The sequence below is a fragment of the Strigops habroptila genome, chromosome 7, assembly GCF_004027225.2.
Source record: "Strigops habroptila isolate Jane chromosome 7, bStrHab1.2.pri, whole genome shotgun sequence".
NCBI classification, from domain to species: Eukaryota; Metazoa; Chordata; class Aves; order Psittaciformes; family Psittacidae; genus Strigops; species Strigops habroptila.
In genome coordinates this window covers 40,173,698-40,195,450 of record NC_044283.2, presented here as the reverse complement: position 1 = coordinate 40,195,450, position 21,753 = coordinate 40,173,698, and the positions used below count along the sequence as shown (strand labels likewise).

Sequence of the window (21,753 nt, the reverse complement as noted above, 5' to 3'; positions counted from 1 at the left end):
TACAGCTTCTTCTGAGGCTACAGTTCTCTGTACTGAGAAGAGTTGGTATCTTCGTAGTTTTGTAGCTCAGGCTACAAAGTCAAATCGTTAAGTGGCAGTAACAAAGCAAATTTAGACATTTAGTAAAACATAAAAGATGCTAAAATATGTCAATAATACCTGGAATTTGAACTATTGTAAACATGCTTGGATCTTTGCAAGTTGCATTTATTGCTTCTTCCATTTGAAGAAAGAAGTTCTGAGCTCATGCGAAATTCTGCCATGGCCCTTAGTAGGAAGGTTTTTCTATTCCAATCTTTGAAGCAGATGTCAGTCATTGCTGTTATTTAGATTACCTGGATTTATATGCCATGATAAGCATTCCCTATGGTCTGAATATTTAATCAAAATTTGGAAAAGACTCTAGTGTAACACCAAGGACACAGAGCTAACATCCAGACTCCTTTACATATAAGGATGAAAGAGAAATGTCTGTTTTCATTGCTTAAATCTGCCAGTAAAGATTGACATGAAATGTAGTATATTTAGGCTTTGTGACAATTTTTCTGGGAGAAAAAGTGGAGATTGACTCGCTTCAGTCACACTGCCAAATACTCATCAGATGTTTTCCATTTCTGTCACTGCTGACTGGACTTAAAGTAATCTGGGTGTGAAAACTTTGCATCTCCAAGTATTTTTGTGCCATTTATGTAAAGGCAAATTACTGAGATACTTAATTCACCTTAAAAAAATACTCCGAAATCACAAACTAAAATTTGAAACTAAATATTGTAATATATGGATGAATTTTTAAATGTAAATGTTCTAATTTGTTTGAATGAAGTTATATTCATATCAAAGTTGCTTGATTATCAGAGCTACTAACTACCATTGTTCCCATTAGTTTCAATGCAATGTCTGTGTGCCTGAACACACAGGCATTGTGAAATGTGAGGCATAGTGAAATCCTGAATTCGCTTACACAAGTTTGGAAAGCTGTTGCAGCTTGGTTTCTCTGTGATAAAACAAAAAGATGATAGATTTGGCATGTATATGCCTAGCTAGCCTATCAGTTCCTCTTGTGGCTGCTATATATAGTAGGCTAACTTGCATAATAATAGTGCTAGGATGGATGAGCAAGAGACTTGCAGTTGAATTTTTTCCATTACAGCTCATTTTAGCAGATGTTTTCTTGGTTTCCAAAATGACAGAGCAACACAGTACAATAATTGAAACTTAACAGAGCTATAACTTATTTAGCAGGAAGTTTGTCATCCAATCAGCAGGTTTTGGTGAAGTTCTATCGGAACTAAGATTTGATTAATGTTAGAAAAATATAGCTGCCATATTATTTAAAACTGAGTTTTGAGTCTAACTTAATTTCTCTGCTTTCCCTGACCTTTCCTGAAAACTCGGCATTACTTGAAACCACTGCTAAAATGGTATTTTAGAAAATGAGCATTGGCTGATGCTACTAATTCTGCATATGGTTTTAGAATAAAGAAAACCTAATTAGCAAGTAGCCAATTCACAGATCAATAACAGTACGCAAAGATGAAACTGGTCAAATGAATATTGTTATTTATACCTCTGTCATTCAAGCAATCAAGTCTTCAGCTGCATGTCTTAGTTATTAGTGAAATGAAGGCCTGTACTGTGTACTTGGCCAGAGTGTGTTAATATTGCACAAATACCCTCTATTTGAAATCTCTAGATAGTTCCAGCAATGGAGATGAAATTTACTCCAGTTACTCACTGTGCGCACTAAGCAGCTTAAAAATCACTTTTCTCCATTGTAACCTAAACTTTGGCTTTACTTCCATTAAAAATTTAATTTTAGAACAGTTGCATTAAAAAAATGAATTAGAACATAAAGAACTTGTTCAGAAGCTGTCATTCAGAAGTAAAGTGCATATAGAAGATCTTTCTTAACCTTCATGATTACAAACTAAAGATACGTCTTCACAAACCCTACACTGAAAGGGACTTCCTCACTGACAGTATAGGCTGTGGTCAGGCTTTTAGGTGCTTGTTTCTGGACCCTTTTGTTGCACCAGCAGAACACTTTGGTGGCTGCTCTTTATTCTGAAGCAATGAACAGATTTATGTTTAAAACAAAACCCCCAAACCTCAATACAAAACCACAAAAAACACCAGCCAATGAAGCAAGCTATTAATCTTTGCTATTCTAGGGATACTTTCAAGTTTTAATTCACTTGCCCCTTCTGCTGTAAGGGTCCTAAACTGTTGTGCCATCACAGCTGGATGTTGTGTCCCCACCTGGAGTACTGTGTTCAGCTCTGTGGCCCACAACTCAAGAGGGACACAAACCTGTTGGAGCAAGTCTAGAGGAGGCCACAAGGATGCTCAGAGGGCTGGAGCATCTCTGGAGACAGGCTGAGAGACCTGGGCTTGTCCAGCCTGGACAAGAGAAGGCTCAGGGGAGACCTTATAGCAGCCTTCCAATACCTAAAGGGGGCCTACAAGAAATCATCTAAAGAGGAACATTTTACAAGGCATGTAGTGACAGGACAAGGGGAAATGGCTTTAAACTGACAGAGAGGAGATTTAGATTAGACATTAGGAAAAAATTCTTCACTACGAGGGTGGTGAGACACCAGAACAGGTTGCCCAGAGAAATTGTGGCTGCTCCATCCCTGGCAGTGTTCAAGGCCAGGTTGTAGTACAACCTGGTGTAGTAGAAGGTGTCCCTGCCCGTGGCAAGGGAGGTGGCACTACATGATCTTTGAGGTCCCTTCTAACCCAAACCATTCTATGATGTGTGCAAGAACAGGGAAGGGTGCACAGAAGCATGTGGGGATGTCCTGCTGAGTAAGAGGGACAGAGAATCCAAGGTATTGTAGGACTGTTTGATTCCTAAATGAGAGCATTCGCAGAGGTATTCTGTGTACTTCTTCTTAATAGTGTTTTATTTGCTGCATACTGTTACTTGATTAGCATTCTCTTTCCTGAGAGCCACTGATGTAAACATGACAACATTTACCGTAAATTTTCAAAGATTGTATGTTGCATATCTGTAAATAAGAGCCATAGGAACCCATGAACTCCTCAAGCTTTTTTGGAAAAAGCACAGGACAAAATGACCTACCCTGACTTTTTGTACTGTGGTAAATACATTTTTGTGTTTGTGTGTGTGTCAGTGCCTAAATAAATTATGTTCTCAATAAAATTCCATGCCAGCAAATACTGCAGACAGACTTGAAGCAGGAGTTGAATCATTGGCTCAACAGCTGTGCATTAGAAATATAATAACTGGAATTTATGTTTACATTAATTACAGCATGAACATAAATTTCTCTGGGTGCTTTTATGCATGTACTATGTTGATTGCTTTTTGTCTCTCATGTACTATGTTGATTGCTTTTCATCTCTCAATATATGACACAGGCAGTATAGTCTAGCAATCTCAGTAATGGATGCAAAAAAAATGACTGGCTTTTTCAAAAAAAACCCTTGCAGGTCCAGTGGGGTTTGCTGCACATTTAATGTATTTTTATTGTGTACAATCAAAGCATCCTATTGTTTGCAATGAAAAGCTCAACATATGTGGTTGGCAACATCTGGCTCTTGGTAAATGAATATCATATACGATTTTACAGTAATTAATTTCTTCAGAATAAAGTCATTCTAGAGATGAGGGATAGTACTGATGGTACCATAAAATAGAGGGTTTATCCCTTTCAGGATCTCAAAGAGTAAGCTGCAAACAAAACTATGGAGATGTTTGTGTCTTTTGTCCTGTTTTTGACCAGTCGATTGGGTCTCTGTCTTTAATATGTCTCTTCCTAAGGTTTCTAGAGGAAATACGGAGTCTACTGAAGTAAAATCATGGAAATTGGAAATTCATCCCTTGCTTTTTACTGGAATTATATACATTTTACTGGAATTTTATACATTTTACAAATATCTTTTGTTAGAGATTATGCAACTCCCTTGCTCTGCATTTGGTGACAATTTAAAGGTGGTTTTCAGTAGAGGTTCTCTTTTCAGTGTTGTACCCGGTGCCCCAGCTCTATGTTGCAGACCTTTGAAGCTAACTACTGGCCTTATATGCTGATCCTCACTGAAGACTTTGCGGACACTTCCGAGTGTTTAAAGCAAGATGTTAAGTTGCAGAGAGGTTTCCTATTAAGGAAAAGTGATGTAATGGCAGTGGAACACTGCCAACTTCTCTCTGCTCATTTTATTTATATTAGCTGCATACCAGAGAAAATGCCCCATAAAACATGAGTGCTCCTTGCTATATTTAGCCAAGCTAATTTACTAATACCAGGAGATTATGTTTATATGCAATGGAAATAATTATAAAAAGATTTGGGGGTATCTTATTGAAATAAAACAGGTTGAACTTGGGAAAAGTAAATACCAGATTTGCTCCTGGCACATAGAAAGACTCCAGGATATGTTTTAGCATTTATACTTGCAACGTGTATTTCTCTGCTGCAAAGCATTGTTTAACATTTTAATTGAACTATTTTGTGGATTGTTTAAAGAACACAAAGTACAAGAAAGTTACTTATGTTGATCTGAGTCTTTTTAGTCCTAGCAATGAAGATGTCCTCACGTTTAACCTATGTGACTAAAACCAATCTTGCCGCATGTATTCCAGTCTGAAATATTTGCATTCATCTTCATATGGAATACATTGTGATACTGTGGGGTTTTTGTGCCAGACTGATTTTAAATGTCACATCTTTTGTTGATTACCTTCTTTGACTTTCCTTTAGGACTACTTTTTGAATGAGTAAATGAGTCCCCTTTTTATTGAGTAAAATTTTTTGCCTGGTTTATGTTCAACTCTTTGTTCTACAGCTGATGGTGTTGATAAATAATCACAAGATTTCTTCCTGACTCTAACAATGTTACTTCATTATGCTGTTAAACAATTTGACCTTTTCTATTAATTCTGCTCCTACATGGTGACCCTAGCTGGGTGTGGTAGTGTTAGAACTATGGATCCTCCCTGATACTAAAGAATATTCCCCATTAAGAGTAGCTGAGTATATTTATTAGCTGCTGATAAATAAGAGCTGTCGTACGAGTGAACTACATAATGCACATGGAAAAAAATGGTATTTTTAATGACTTAAAATTTTAAGCCTAGTGTGACTGTGAAACAATGTCAGGTACTATGAGATCTGCAGTTGAATCATGAGCTACTAAGTTGTGGGCAGGGGAAGGAATTTTGGTAGTGTTATTTTTTAACTGTATTACTAAGAATGTGTTGAAAATTTTATATGTTTCCTGCTCAAATCTGAGTTGCTTGTCTTCATTTTGAAGCCTGTGCTTTATTGGGATGACTTCTAAAGATGCTTCTTTAAGGGAGTCTTCATACGTTCTGACATTTAGCATTCAATTTACACACTCTAAACTGCACTCTGGAGTTTTCACTGGCTATCTGGGAAGCTGTGCTGCTAATGGAAATGAGATGCCAAAGACGAGATGATGAGAACATTTCCCTATGTGTCTCCTTTTGACTAGAATAATTAGAGAAACATGAGAGCAACCTTGAAGTGCTGCAAGGCCAGAAGAAAAAGGCAAATGATCTTTTAGGCCTATTGCAGATCAAGCACCATTGTTTTACACATCTGGAGCTTGTTTTGAAAATATAAAGCCATTTAATATATAGAGGATTTCAAAATTATTGTGAGATTCTGTTGCTATTTCCAAGTGTGCAGAACTTTTCTCATTCATTCTGAATGATTCATTGGGGAAGTAGATCATGCTGCTAAAAAATCATGAGAAAAAATTTTGAGTCAACTAAGGGTCAAAAAACATTTCCTGCAATTATGAAGTGTGTTAATCAAGCTGGGCCTTTTGCCTTACAGATTTCTCTTGATTTCAAATATCAAATTTTAAACATAAAAGAAATTCAAACAAAACAAAAAACCTTGGATCATGAGATGCCATTTCTAGTATTAGGCTCTTGAGGACAGAAGTTCTCCCTAGTGTGGGAGATCAGACATAACTAATCTGTGAAGTATTGCCTGGACAGTGTACAGCAAGAATTATGTGCTATTAATTCTTGCTTAGCAAAGTTTATTTCCCCATTTTTAAACCTAAGGCCTGGTGGATTAGTTATTATTTAAGTAACTTTAATATTGAAGTCTTGAAATCCATTTGGAAAACTGCAGTCTCTGAAGATTTATGAAATAACCAAAAAATGGACAGCTTCAGACATCATTGCCTTTAGGGCGTGAGAATGTAATTAATGTGGAAAGTCTAAGTGCATGGGCTCATTAGAGACTTGGCATGCAAAGCGTATGACTATAGGGAAATGAACTTTTTTTTTCCTCCAAACAAAAATACTAAGCAGCTCAATCTTTCTGGAAATCTGGGTGCTCACTTTCTCTGATACATGCACAACTAGTCAGAGAACTTAAATGTCTTTGACTTCTTGTGCCCTCTATGACAGGAACCACAATATGTTAAAATACTGTCTGATGTCTCTAGCTTTTTGACTTTCATTTAATCATTCCTTGTTCTGCAAAACATTATCATTGTATATTGCATGAATTGTCTAATCAGTTAGCTAACCTCAAATAATCCAAAAGCATTTGTTGTTATGTAACACTGCAGTGCTGTTTGAGGTTTCTTACCGAAACAGAAAAGGAATAGAGGGATCCTTCAAATGAGAAACAGAATCAATGTACTGCGTCAGTTTTATTTGTGATTACAGAGTAGCTTCCATAAACTGGCCCAGAGGCACAAGGGTCATGTGGACTCTAACACCTAGAATAACTATCCTTTAGTTCACAATAGAAAACTAGTAGACAAAGGACAAAGGTATTTTAGGCCAGTGTTTTCCAAGGAGTAAAGCACGCTTTTCCAGAGAAATTCGCATATGAAGTGAGGTAGAAGGTAATGAATTTTGGTATTGTACACCCTTAGTAGCGCTTCTGGAGCTCTTAAGGGGTGGTGAAGAGGTAATGACAGCCCAAGGGAAGAGGCAGGGAGACATGAGCAGAAGACAGCAGTTAGAGTGGGGTTGGTCAGTGAGAATTAAAATTGAAGACAGACCAGCATTATACCAGGATCTGAGTACTGCTGAGAGGAACTGATTGTGTGGAATCACATTGTTCATACAGAAGGAACCATATGATCCACACTGATGCTGACTGTAGTGCTACCAATTTGGGTATTGTCAAAATCTGTCTGTCTCTGAAGTAATGTACAAGTCCAAAAGTACATTTTCTATATGGAGATATAGATTGTTTATAAAACTACAACCAGATGTTTCTTTTTAATATCTCTATTTCTTTATCTTGTTTGTATCTACGTGAGGTAAAGGATAGCTTGGAGTCCAAACTGTCATGATACTTACAAGACATGTTTGTTTTGTCTGGGAGGTTTTTACCGCAGGGCAGAAGGAAGGAGTGGAATTAATTGAATTCTAGAGGTCAGCTGCATGCAATCAAATAGTAACATCTGTACTGCAGCATGCAAAATAGTAACATTGTAAAACTGCTGCCTAGGTTGGCTCCATACATTGTCTCTGGATGTGTAAATGTTAATATGCATGAATATGAAGCCAGAATTTCTTGCGGTATGCACACTTATTTTTAAAAGCCTTCTAGGTGGTATGGTTTAGCTAGACACCTCGTGCTAGTTTATGCATCTACTCTGTATGTATAGCCTACCTTAGCAACTAATACACACAAACAAGAGTGGCTCTGTAGAGCTTATAAATGTACTGAGGGCATGATATCTACATTACACATTTCAGAGTCACTGAATTTAGGGGTTTGTATTTTCACTTCGGACTAGCTCTACTCTGCCACCGCAGACTGAAGCCCATTAGTGGCTGGAATTTGTTACATTTGTTTCACCTGACAGGAAATTAGTTCATGTTCTTAAGTGGCTTCTCCACTTTGTGACTGGAGAACTAGCAAGTGAAGATAGTAGGGGATTTGGTTCAAAAGCACACTTCTGATCCCTGCTAAAACACAAATGCAGATGTGTCCTTACTGTCTTCTTAGGAGAAGTGCCAGTCTACATGGTTCCTTGGTTTTAGCTAGTCACCATGTTGGTTACCATTTCATTTGGGAAAAATGAAACTTGGTCCTTCCTTTTTTTTTCTCTTCCTCTGGTTATGAAGGCTGACTTCTTTCACCCAGAGCTAAGCAAGATTCAAAACAGTTTTAGAGAAGAGACCAGCCATTCAGAACCACTGGCACAGTAATTGCTCACAAGAAGTGTTTATCATTGCACAATTTACCTGTATGATTCCTTCTTTTTTATGTCACTATGCATCACTTAAGGCACAGCTTAATTCAGAGAAGGCCTTACTGTTTAGGTCTCCCATACTCAAGGTTACTTGATATATTAAGAAATAAATAGTACTTGAAGTGAATAATCTTTATGGAATGTATTTTCACTCAAAAGTACAAAAGCAATTATTTGCTCTGTTGTGTAAGTGTAAAGTATTCCATTTAAGCTTTTCAGAACAATGCACTGTACAGTTAGCTAGCAGTTAGAAAAATGTTAAAATCACTTCTACGTACCAGGGAAATACTATTTAAAAATTATGTGTTGCCAGCGCAAGAAGCTAGTTCAAGTTGAGTGTCCGTGTCCAAATGTGTGTAATTGCAAGATAAACACACGAAGTTTCTCTTCATCTTGTGATGATAGGGAATGTGATTAGTTCTGGTCAGGCCTGTGTGATCTGTTCAGGAGCAGAATATATTTGGAATAATTAAAAGTATATTTTGGCTGTAGTAACATCTGTGTACTGTGGGTGGATTTTGCCTCTGCTCAGCGATTCTGCTGACAGGTATTCATTTTTTATTTTGGAACAAGCAATGGGGAAATGTCAGTGAGGTGTAGCATTCAGTCATGGAGTAAGGCTGCAAGTCTACTTAGTCCTTAGGATTTGTCTAAGACATCTTATTATAATTATATTCATCATGCAGTTGTAGTCAGTAGCTCCACATACCTAAGGGTGCTTTAGCAACATTTAGAGTATTACAATTTTTCTTGTATCTTATACTTTGGGGAAAATGCTTTTTAAAATAAATATATAAAAATCATACTTCTGAAGCACATGTCTGGCTAGATAAGAAGTGACAGTGCCCTATAAACTCTATTTTATTCTCAAAATTATTCCAGCAAGGTGAATGAAGATCCAAATCTTGAAAGATTGCTCCTGATACAAAATAGGTCACAGAAGTATTCATCAGGCAGGTATCACTGAAATCAATGCCAGTTGCTGATAGGAAAAAAAAAAAAAAAAAAGATGAGCCAAAAAGATATTACCAGTGTACATGAGCAGATAAAGTTATGTTTAATATTATAGCCAGACCTACAAAGAGTTCTTTTCGGTTTTCTAAATGCAATAGCTGACATAAGGTATATCTGCCATGCTGCCAAGTGTTTTCGTTTTAGTAGGCTCTGCTGTTGCTGCTATTTTGCTGGTGAGTGGTGGAGTTTTCATTCTGCACTGTGAGGAGTGTAGCCCACAAAGCATCTGCAGGGCATGAATAGATTGAGCATTTGCCAACTCTACAGAAATATTTATGCACAATGCTGCAACACATGCAAACATTGAGGACACTTCAGCTAGTTTTTGTATTAGGCTTCTTTGCAACAAAGTGAATATTTCACATAACCAGCGCTTCGTCTATCAGCTAGCCTGTCTGGGGAAGAAAGTTCAAGCAGTTTGTCCATACCTGGTCAAACTCTCAACTGCAGCTGGAGCCAGCAGCTATGTAACATGGAGGGGGTAGTTACTTGTTCTGGTTTTAGGTACCAGAGAACAATATCAGGGAAGCAATGAAAGACTTCACTTAATGCATAAGATGGACTTCGCCAGTGCTTTCGAAAGGCTGTCTAAGAGGGCATCTGGGAGGAAAAATTCTCCCACTAGATCTGCAGATGTCTCTGGTGGTACCAATCCCTAATACGGCAGTAACTTCAGATACCCTAGGAAGTTTGCAGTGTGCAGAGTGACTTCACAGTTATTTGTCCTTTGAAGTATTTTTCTTTTCACTGCCATAATTTTAATTGAGATTACCAACTGCATGACAGGGATATAGTGTCCTGCACTGGATTGAGTGCAAGATACAATTGTGTTAGGATAGCACTGGTTGAATAGATGCCGCAGAAGTTGTGGGTAATGCTGTAGTGTTATTCTCACTTTTCAATGCTCTAGAGAACCAGGCTGACAGATTATTACTGTCTTTAGCAGTTGCTGTTACTTTCTGGTGCTTCTCCTCCTTCCATAAAAGTTAGTGTATGTTGTTGATGGAGTTATTTTTCTGTGTATAGAAGGACTTCAGCCAGAATGGTATAGTACTAAAGCTTTATGGTACTAAGATGGTGCTGACACGTGAAGCGAGTTAAGTCATTGTAGTAGGAGAATCTCAGACATACATATGTATTTCATGTAAATACCAGGTTTTATGCATTGCTTTCCTTTCCCGTGGTTCCTTTTAGTATGGTGTTTTAAGAATAGAATAGCTCCAGCGAGTTTCAGTGACACAGACTACTGATGTGTCAGATGGTAATATCCAAGCTTTACATGAGGCAACAACCTGCTCGAATGTCAGAACTGTCTGTGAATACAGAATGGCTGGTTAAAGGGCCTAGAATTTAGGCTCCAAAAATACCCTAATTTCTTCAAGAAGTTTTAAAACATACTTACAGTTTTAATTCTCCTAAAAACACGCTGACAGCAACTGTCAGTGTGTTAATACCTGGGCATCCAGCAGCTTTTCTATTTTTGTTGTTGTTGTTGGTTTTGATATGATGTTCATTCTTCCTCACAAAAGCGTCTATTTCAGTAGTACAAACCAGTCATCTTTACATTGGCATGTTAATATTGAAAGCATGAAGGTCTAGTTTTAAGCCCACTGTAACTGTTGGTGGGTAGTCATAAAAATAAGAAAATCTCTCAACATTGGTGGCCAGTGGTAGATGAAGTATGATTTACAGAGCATCTTGTTTATCAAATATACAGCTTTTAAAATAAACAAATACAATTGTGCATGTGCTGTTCCAGTGGCAGCACTGAGAAAATGTATCATGCTACATCTAGTAGAAGAGGAATGACTGTCCATCTTTTCTTCTGTTCGCTTTTGGATTTAGGCTAGTACAGTTTTTCAAACTTGGATATATTCATTTTCCTCCCCATATTTTCTTTGAGTATATACCAGTCAGCACAGAATATAACCTTCCACAAGGTATAGCGCAATCAGAGGCAGAAGGCCTGTTTGTCCGTTTGCAGGCCAGTTCATTCCTGCATTCCAAGTCATGATTTCTTGCACTTCAGGTCAATTCAGCTGTAAATCAAAACCTGTATTGCTCTTGATGCCTTGTTGCATTTTACCTTTTAATAATGTAACACTTTTTGCTTCCTTTATCAGTAAAACTTGTTACCCGTGTCATTTGTTTAACTTAAATCCATCAGTAGATATTCTGTGTACTAGTTTCTAACACTGCTGGATTACTAAGCCGGAGAAGTTTTTGACTACCAGACTAGTTCTTATGATCTAAACCTGCCAGAGGTACATAGTTCAGCCATTTTACTAAAGCTGTATTGTGTCTTTATGACTTTTGGGAACAATGAATGCGCACAAGAGCACAATTTCCTTTCTTTTCGTACCCATGCTAAATGTGTTATCTCACTGGTGCATGCTTTGAAAAAAGTCCCTGCCGTGGTATAGAGAGATGAAAAATGGTGCCTGTCTGAAAAAGAATTGCTTGTGTTCGCTGAATGCTGGCACTATCACTGCTGTTGGTTTCCTTAGTACAGAAATTACCTTGATGCCTTTGACAGATAATCAAACCATAATGGAAAATGGGCACAGGACACAGGTATCCTAAAAAATGCCACTTTTTAGGATAGACAGGAAAATTTTGAACAGCCAAATTGCAGCAGGTTTTCTTTACAAGAGAGTTCACAAACAGTGCAGATACAATGCAGGTGGCTTATGTTTCTCTTCTGTGTAAACGAATTTTCTCAGATGAAAAGTCAAGCTTAGTTTCATAGTGTGCTCATAATACAGTACCTGTGTTAGCTCTTGCACCATCTTGATTTTCCTGAGAGTGCATTAGGTTACAGTGAAATTAATTATAAACACTCCTGTATATTAACCTGAAATATGGAAAATGTTGTTTTTCATGAATCTGCATTTTCAGATTGTCAGGCTTTGAAGGGCAAGTAATAAAAATGTTAAAAGTTTGCAGCTGGTTGAGATGGTTCCTGGTTAGAGCTCTCTAGGTAATCAGCGTGAGGATTAAATTGTAGTGGCAACTTGCATCTTCCATGAAATCTGTTAGTATAGAGGAAAGTTATCCCTGAATGTTTGCAGGGTAGAACGCAAACTGGTGCTGGTTTTTGTTGTCATGTGCATTGTTGTCCCTTGTGTCTCCCATCCTCCTCCCCCAGTTTTTACTGTCTTACATAAATGTGACTCCTTGCAGGATTTAAAACAGTCCACATTTCTTTTTCAGAATATAAGGGATTGTTCAGCAATTGTTCAGATTGTCCAGGAAACTTAATACTTGAGTAAATGTATTTGTATTAATACAGTCTGATAGCTGTCTGTGCATTGTGATTTTTGTAAAAAGGGCCTTTAAAAGTTCTCCCTTTACCTTCTTGCTTTGACATATATGTAGATTTCTAAAAATGAGTAAATATTCCTTCAGTGGACAGTTTAGCTGGAGTTACTTTTATATTCTGCATATTTATTCTCAGTACAGCTGATAATTAATTCACTCCTAGCTTAATTTTTTTTTTTTTTTTAACAGCTCTCAACCATTGATAAATCTGGTGGAAAACCTTAAATTGTATTAGGAATTTTGTCAGAGTACAATTCCAGATACCAGTGACTACTGTTGAATTTTGGATGAGTTGGTATGTGCATTTCAGTCTCTTAAATAGTAACTATCAGAGGAAGTTTAGAAAATTACTCATTTCCAACAGTACTATTTATACCAGTAAAATACAAATGTTGTGGTTATAGAAAGCAAGTTCAACAGTGTGTTTAAGAGCTAGCTTAACAGCTACCTGGCAAGTTTGCCATGCCAGCTGCCTAGGAGCCACAGATGCAGAAGCACTGTGAATCTGATCTAGTGCGGGAACCACAGTAGCTCCCAAGCTCCCACCGCTTCTAATTCTGCATTCCTTCCCCGCCTACCAGCTATCCAGTTGGGCTGCCAAGGAGCAGAGAGATACAACTGTATGTTATACATTCTGATTTTAATAAATTAATGAATTATGGAAAAAAAAAAAATCCCATCCTGGATTTTGCTGTATAAATATCTAAGTATAGCTATTTAGATATATAAACATACATATAAAAATACATTTAAGCATGCATACTTGCTGACATGGAAGTCAGTGTTACCTGAGAAGAGCCCATGCCCCTTAATACAGCATGATGATGGCTGTTTCCCATTTGATAGAGCTCTGGCATGGCTCTGAAGTGGTAGTATTGAGTTAGAAGCTGGGCCTTCATTGGAAGGTAGATTTCATGGAGGTGATGAGTTGTTACTCCAAAATACAAATACAGAGGTTTTCTGGCATTGGTTTCAAATCTTAATTTAGGCAAGTAGCTCAAGCTTTTAAAGTTGTGGTTAATTCTGATTATTTTCATTCGAAATATTCCTGTACTCCCATTTGAGAGGTCTGTTTTGTATATTGCTGTTGAACTGCACCATCTGTTTCTCAAAGGGCAGATCACTGGTAAGATTGTGAAGGGGCCAGACTGCTTTTGCTCAGGAATGACTTGGCGTGAAAGTGAGCCCATTGCTCTTACATAGATGAGATAGATAGAAAAAATTCTTCCTTTCAAACAAAAATTGCTTTTCTTTGTCTGCTTTCTATTTGTTCCTTTTCTTTTGTTAAGATCAGGAGGGCCAAAACCCGGAATTTAAGAAACTTGTAGGAAAAAAATATTTTATCGTGGTTCTTTACCTGTGGTGGTTTATTTCAGTGTACTTTATATATAGTGTTGTAAAACACTGAATACTTCAATGCCCTTAGCACACTTTGTGGTAAACACTACCTGGATATGGTTCATCTTGTGTATGACTGCTTCCTTCAAGACTTGGTCAGCATTCCCCTACCTTTGGAGAACTTACCCCTCCAAGATAGACTGGATAGAAGGGCTTATATATGAACTTTTGTGTTTAAAAGGTACACAGAGCAGGTTATATGGAGGAGTTGTTGATTAGACTGCAAATAGGAGGGTGCTTCCTGGAAGAGGGGCACTGTTCCTTTTAATATCTTTTTTTATGCTGTTCACAAACCCAGATAAAAATGTAAGTTAAAATAAAGCTGGTGTGTATCCTAGTATTGGGAACCTGCAAATAAGCCTGACAGAGAACTTTCAGTATGCAGGATTTTGCTGCATCCCTGAAAATGCCATCTGCTGTAATGTCCTCTGCAATCCAATAGCCAGCTCTTATTGAGACTTTTGCAGATGTACAACCATCTGTCTCTGTCCCCTTCTCCATAGCGCTGTGCCCGGGCACTTGAAGTTACATCAGTTCCTGATGGTGGTTGTTACCAGTTCAGTTCTCAAAGTCAAGGACTGCTCTTTTAATTTTCAGAACAAGGTGATACAAAGAAGGTATTAGAGAACAAAAAAAAAACCTAAACAACATTATAAAAATGGAATAAAAAGGTTAAAAAGCCTATTATAGTCTAAACCAAATATATACCTCAGAAAATGAATTATTGAGAAACTATTAAAATATGCTGTATGTATTGGCATCCTTAGAGAAGATTCTGATCATCTCTGTCCACTATTTTCTCATACAACCAGTGTTTTGCTTTTAAAAAGATAACATTCTGTAGCTGCCCACCAAGGAACTTAATGTCTCTAGTCTTCCCTTTGAACATCTGTTTTCAAATGTTTCTCACTGTCATTGAGCTCTGAAAGTCACCACCTTACTGAGCAGGTTCCAAGGGCCCAGAACCAAACCTGTGCATGCAACTGTTCTTACAGGCAAGGCAGGCCAGAAACCTCAACTCTGTTGCAACCAATGTCTGCTTCCATTGAAACACTGTTGCTTTCCTATTTGCATTTCTTTGACTGTTTTAGCATACCTATTAGAATATCTGAAAATGTATGTAAAATCTTGGTTAAAAATATTTGGTATTGAAAAACGAAAAAGGGAGATACTGAAGATGACCTTTTGAAAATACTTATGTACTACCTGGCGTGCTTTTCAGTGAGTTGCTGGAATGTCTCAATATTTGCTTTACCCTGGTTATGACTTTAAGTACGTACTTTTACCATTCACTGATTGAATTTTACTAAAAAATTACTTTTAATGTCTATTCTTGCACTGTTATAATTCATTATTTGGCAAAATCAAAGACTCCACATGAAAAAAAAAGTTTTATTCTCTATTGTTAAAACAAGCTTGATGCATTCCCTGAAAGCATGTGTGCCCTTTAAAACACTAGGATTACAAAACATATTTCAGCTAATTGGAAAGAGGATGTAATTACAATTAAACTAATATTTCCTGTAATCTCATCCAAAAATTGAACTCTTTTAAATTCTCTTTGTTTCCCTGCTGAGGAGGGCAACATAACAGACAGATTCCTTTGCCTAATTTTGACTGCTGGGCTCTATGTCTGTAGTGCAGCACTGTTATCTTTCAGGGACCTACCTATGTAGAGCTTCCACTGCTGTTGGTGTCACGGCAAAGGAAGATTTGTGAAGTGATCATTCTTTTCTTTCGTTCATAACAACACATCCCTAGGATAGATCTGCTCAAGAAATTACTAAGTATAGGGCGGTATCTGCTGTCAAAAGCTCTGAAGTGGAGAACATTCTTTTGCAGACAAGGATCATGCATTTCTACCACTGGAATGAAAATTTGCCCTAAGAAGGTTTTTATGGTTTTTCACTACATGGACTGATGTGATGATATGTCTGCATGTCACTTTTTCAAGCAGACATAAACTTGCTTTGTCTGGCCCCTAAGTTCATCAAAAGCTTTGCAAATGGGGTTAGTGCTGTCCTGAGCTAATAAATCCTGACTTACAGGCCTCAAGTCAAGCGTAGTGTGAGAGCAGAGGCAAACCTCACGTTTGCCTGCCAACCTTTTGTAGACATACCCTGAACCTGGTCTTCGCTGCCCAGATTGGTACAGCAGCAGCTCAGTGGCAGGCACTGTAGTAGTATACTTACCATTGACAGGGCCATAGATGGTCATTTGTGTTATGCTGTTGGCTGGGCACATCGCCATCTGGCTTGGCAAGGGAAATAAAAAAGTCCCAAGACAAGACACTGATTTGCTTTCAGCACATGTTGTGTAAACATAGAAGGGTTGGAGACAGCTAAGTTTCTTCTGTATTCAACACACAATTTACAATACTAAATTTCCACTGTTATTTTTTTTGACATTAGCCTCTCTGTAATAAATTAAAAAACAATATTGGGGGTGACTACGAGGGAAAGTAAGTATTATTTGTAAATCATTAGAGGTGTCAGACAGTAGGTCTGCAAATAGTCAGATTAAAGATACAGAATGAGTTGAAAGTAGTAATCTTAGAGAATTTCCTCTTCCAATCTGAGGTGATCTGAAGTATGTCTGCCATCAGCCACGAAAGTCACATGATGATGGGAACTAAAATTGTGTTGCTTTAGCCCATTCAGTGAAAGGAGACTTTTACGTAACTTAACAAAAATTGAGGAATTAGTTTCAGTTCATGTCCTATGGAGTGAAAAGTTGAACTGATAATGATTTAGAGTGTCTATTGTCAACAGTAAAAAATTAATTATAAAATTTACAAGTGAGCTGCAACACTTCAATGTTCTTTTTGCTGATTTAATTAAAAAGCAAAATGCAATCTCCTTTTAAGTACTGAAATATGTATTGTTGGTGAGATGACCAATGTTGCTAGAATGGAATCATCTTTATGACAGAAAAGAAAAAACCCGACTGTTAAGTGTAAGTAATTGATTTTTCAGTTTTCTGTCCTAACCAAGCTTGCTCCCCATTTTCTTATCTAAACGTTCTCCTTTGGCCTGAGATCATAAACAGAATTATTGTCAGAAAACATTTTCTGGGAAATGTGGATGGTTGGAATATCAAAATTAATCTTAGACTGGAAAATATGATGATATTACCATTTCTAATTTTGTTGCTACCAACAAAAGTATGTTGTTGTGCCAGATACGTATATTCACATGCTGTGCATGAAGTAGAGAGCTTCTAAAATTTCTGCTCAAAATACCTAAATCATACATAAACAATTACACACTTGTATATAATAAAGTATTTATATATTAAATATACAGAAAAGGTATATGTACATATGCTGAAACTTTGTGGACATCTGGAGTATTGAAATAGTTATGATTTCCAGCTGGAAGATGACAATTTTTAAGCAAGTCAGTCTGATGTATTTTAAGATAATAGACCACACAGTTAATTTTGGTTTCAATGTCATTCAAACAACTGTATTGTGGACAAAAAAGAAGCCTGTGCATGGTCTGGTTTGCTTCGCTGCTGAACATTTTGCTTTTTTTATTATTTAATTAACAGTTTTGACTGCTCTTCCATATTAGTTTTTTAGTCTTTATTGTTCTGCTAGTGAATGTCTGCATTTCTAAAAGAAATTCTCATTTCCATTTGAGCTGATTGTACTGCAATTAGCAACTCCTCAGAACTGTGCTCGGTACCTACTAAGATATGTCTCAGGGCCTACAGTTAGGAATAAAGCCTGGAACAACAAGTGTGACTGAAGACAGGGGGAAGCTGAGTTCCTTAGATTACAAAGGTTTCTTGGAAGTCTTGTTTGCTCATCTGCAGATACATGGATGGGTCTAACACAGAAGTTGGTCCCTTCTCTCCAAGTACCTCATTAAAAGTATGGCAGTAATTAGGTCTCTCTGATTGGCCCACAGAGACTGCAGCAGAAATCAAGGCTGAAGTTGTCCTAGGTAAATATCTGAGGCTTAGTATTGAAACAGGGCCATTGAATGAAGTGGGCAAGAAATTAAAAGAAACCTTGTTAAAAACTTCAACATTTTTACCATTACTTATATTTTCTGTTAACTTCTAGAATACATATAATTTTTTTCCCCCTTTTTGAGCTCAAAACCATGTAGCCATGTTTTAGATCGGAGGCAATAGGGCTATTCAAGGTATGCAAGCACTTTTAACTTTCCCTGCCTTCTGATTTTCCTAGACCATCGAATGGAACTTTTACCTCCTCCTCAACCAGCACTGTATGTCTGATCATCTTTTTGTCTATTTTCCCTTGCTACAGGGACCCTATAAAAATACAGCAGCTGCAGAACCAAATTCGTCTGGAGCGAGAAAGCGGCCAGTGGTATCGTCACCAACAGCAACCTGATCATCACCAGCACCCTCCCTCTTCTCCTTCCTTTCCTCCTCCCCCCTCCTTCCAGGAGCTTGCGTCCAGCCAGTCTGTCACTTCTCCTGTGCCAATGAGTATTCTTAACTCTCATACTTCCCCAACCATGCAGTCCTCCAGCTCCTTCAACTATGCTCGACCTAAGCAGTTCATTGCTGCTCAGAACATCAGCCCTGCTTCAGGTTACGTGACTCCATCTTCAGGATCATCTACATCCAGCCTTCCTTCTCCTATGTCTCCAACTGCTTCTCAGAAACAGTTTGGGAGAGTGCCTGTTCCCCCCTTCTCTCAGCAGTTTGCTCCAGAAGGGGAGTACGCCTGGTCTCCTTCTTCCCCATCCCCTCCACCCCCGCCTCCACCTGTCTTTAGTCCAACTGCAACATATCCAGTGTGTGATTCCTTTCCACTTCCACCTCCCCCACCCCCTCCTCTTCCTTCCCTTTCTTCACCTTCCCACAGCCTGTCTCCATCTCCCAGATTTCCTAACTCCGGCCAGTCCCCAGCAGCATTTCTCAGCTCCATGCTGCCATCCCAGCCACCACCCATTTCTGTCAACGCATTAGGCCTCCCAAAAGGAGTGACACCTCCGTAAGTATCCGCTAATGAGCTCCTTGAGTTTGATTGTACTGGAGATTACTGCACTTGCTTCATTTTATATGTTTCTAGGGTATTTCACTGTTACCTGCTACCTGACAGAGAGACGTGTGAATTGTTTGCCAATGCCTCTGTGCTAGAGATGGGATATAGTTTTCTAACCCTTACAGAAGTGAGATGCTGAGAGAGCCCTACAGTAGGACACAAAAGAGGAGAAGCTAAAGCTTTAAATTGGAGTTGATGAAAATATGAAAGCAGTAGCAGAAGGCTCTTCATGCCCAGGGTGGTGGAAGGAGATCCAAGGAAATCCTTCTCACAACCCAGTTCTTTTATCCCATAGCCAGTGATATTTACAGTCTATGTTCCTGTCATGTCTGCAAGTAGAGAAATACCAAGTAAAGAGAGAATTATTCCAAAGTGCTTATAGCTTTGTGATACTTAAAGTATAAGGTATTTAAGTCTACGTCTGACAACAAAGTGGTTGCAATGATATATTGACTTTTGGCTAGAGTTTTTGTTCTGAGGAAGTTTAGGAAAGGGTTTAGGAGGGGATTTAGAACAGCACTGCATAAACCCAAGCAGAATCCCTCCCCCTAACAACTCTGCATACTTGTTTTCCCCTTTTGTCTTCTCTAAAGGCCAAAATAGTATTTTGGAGCATGTCAGCTCCCATCATAGATCAATTTGTCTTTCCGCTGGCACTATACTCTCATTCCATCCTTAGAGAACAAAGAGACATGCTGAAGAACAAAAATGAGAATAGCTGTGTCCAAGGCTTATTTATAACTTTGTCTAGAAGTTTGTCTAAACAGATCTACGGTATCTAGGTGACATGCTCAGCTACATACCGTTGCAGTGGGAACTTCTGTTATTTCAGTCCAAAATACGAAAAGGAAGAGAAGGCAGAAAGCGGACAGATATCAAAGTAATAAATCACACATATGCTTTAAAAAGCATTTCTTTATCTTGATTTCTGTCATATGGCTCATTATGGAGTCTGGCCATAAAACAGACTTAGGAGAAAAATGAATAAATAGTACAGTTTGCCCTTGCACTCCTAATGGTTGTGATTTTCTGTCTTACTATGTCCTTTGCACTGGCTGAGTTTCTCTATTGGTACTGACTGCTGAAAGCTGCATGATTAAATTACTGACAGCTTGACCGATAAGCACCGTCCTCAAAAGCCTGAATTTATCCCTGATTTGCCAGGAAAGGCTCTAGTACAGCTATATAGTTCTGGATAGGAACTGGATTCTCTTTCAAGTTCCCTTCTGTGTGTTCTGAGGGTGATAGCAGCAGCTTGATCCTCTGCTGTGTCCCTCTTTTCCTGTTATGCTACATTCATGCACACGTGTTCTCATTTGAGGCATTAGCTGTTTTATTTCTCATTCTCTTTGATCTTTGGACAGAGAGACAACTCTGCAAGGATGCTTTCCCCTTCCTCATGCCCTTCACTTCCCCAGGCCTAGCAGCCGGTCTGGGTGTGCATGTGATGGCGTGCCTATCTCCCCCGGGACAAGGCAGCAGCCTCAGGCTCTGAGCTGAGGTTGAGGTGGTTGGCTGTTTGGCCTGCATTCCCTCAGGAAATATAGTCCAGATGGGAGCTGGATCATGTTAACCATACTGAATGCATATGTGTATAATTTATGTATAAATACATATGTGTGTGTATATACAATGAGCATTTGTCATCTGAATTATAACATTAAAACATGGTAAAAGATGTACTGCATGATGCGAAAAAGAAATAATAATCTATTGTCATGTATTTTTGATGCCAATTTTTCCCTGGCGTCTCCCTTTTCATTTTACTGTGTAAGTTACTAATGCCTGGTGTGTCTTGCTGAGTAAATCATTCTGTTTCCCATCATTGTTATACTGCTCCTCAGCAATTCTTCTCCTTACCTCCCTTCCCCCCACCGCTTTTGGTCTCTCCTGCTTTGTGTATACCCTCAGGTCCCTTTTTCACCACTTTCACTTTTTCTTCTTTTCCCTCATCTTTTGTTTCATCCTCACAAATCCTCTTTTCTTGAACACATTTGTCTGTCTGAGATGTTGCAGGTTTTGAGCCATTCACAGCATTCCTTAACCCCAGCCTGTAGTCTGACCAGGTACTCCATGATCTCCAAGATTCATTAATTGAAAAGGATGATACTGTCCTGACAGTGTGCTGTACAGACTGGGTGCAAGGGACGAGTTGCAGCATTCAAAGTTTTGCTTCAGCTCAGCATCTAAAATGTTAGTCATGCCATTTAGCTTTGTCTCTTCTTCTAGATCAGTCACATAGTGGTGATATTGAGAATATGATAGTGGGTTGCTGAAAGTGAACTAGGCAGCGTTTGAAATACTTTTCATGGGAAGGAGGTACATTTTTGTACTATAGATACTCTAAATACAGTGTTTGAAGTGGTAGGATTTCCTCTTTAGACAACTTTATGATTTATTATCATATTTTAACATCAGTGGAAGCAGACTTGGACCTTTCATTGCATTTAGATACTTCAGCACTTTCATATCAAGTGCCTCTAGCAGATAAAATGCTCTTCAAACAGTTTCCCTGTTTGCTTTCAATGTTCTCATGGCTCCTTTCTCTTGCCTTTTTTGTGTGTGTATTTCAGGATTGGGAATTCACTGTTCATATTTTGGTTACATGGTCTTTTTAGCATGATTGTTCACTCTCTTCTCTCCAAGGCTATAGATACTGTACACTTACAGCCAAATATCTGAAAGAAAAAAAAATAATAAACATTTAGCCTTGTAAAGTCTCTTGTAATTACCAAAACCCGTTGTTTGGCAGAGCAAGAAATTCTTCA

The 21,753-nt window shown here is 38.2% G+C and overlaps 1 protein-coding gene across 7 annotated transcripts in view; it reads left to right on the top strand.

Annotated features, from left to right (window-relative positions):
• The window catches only part of PALLD (palladin, cytoskeletal associated protein), a 145,097-nt gene that overhangs the window by 88,930 nt on the left and 34,414 nt on the right, over positions 1-21,753 (top strand). For 4 of the 7 annotated variants that reach the window (XM_030491853.1, XM_030491852.2, XM_030491856.2 and 1 more), the window contains one exon: positions 18,239-18,934. The exons of the other annotated variants lie outside the window; for them this stretch is intronic. In XM_030491853.1, the coding sequence (XP_030347713.1) occupies positions 18,239-18,934 (696 nt within the window). The remainder of the gene's footprint in view (positions 1-18,238; positions 18,935-21,753) is intronic. 7 annotated transcript variants of the gene reach the window in all.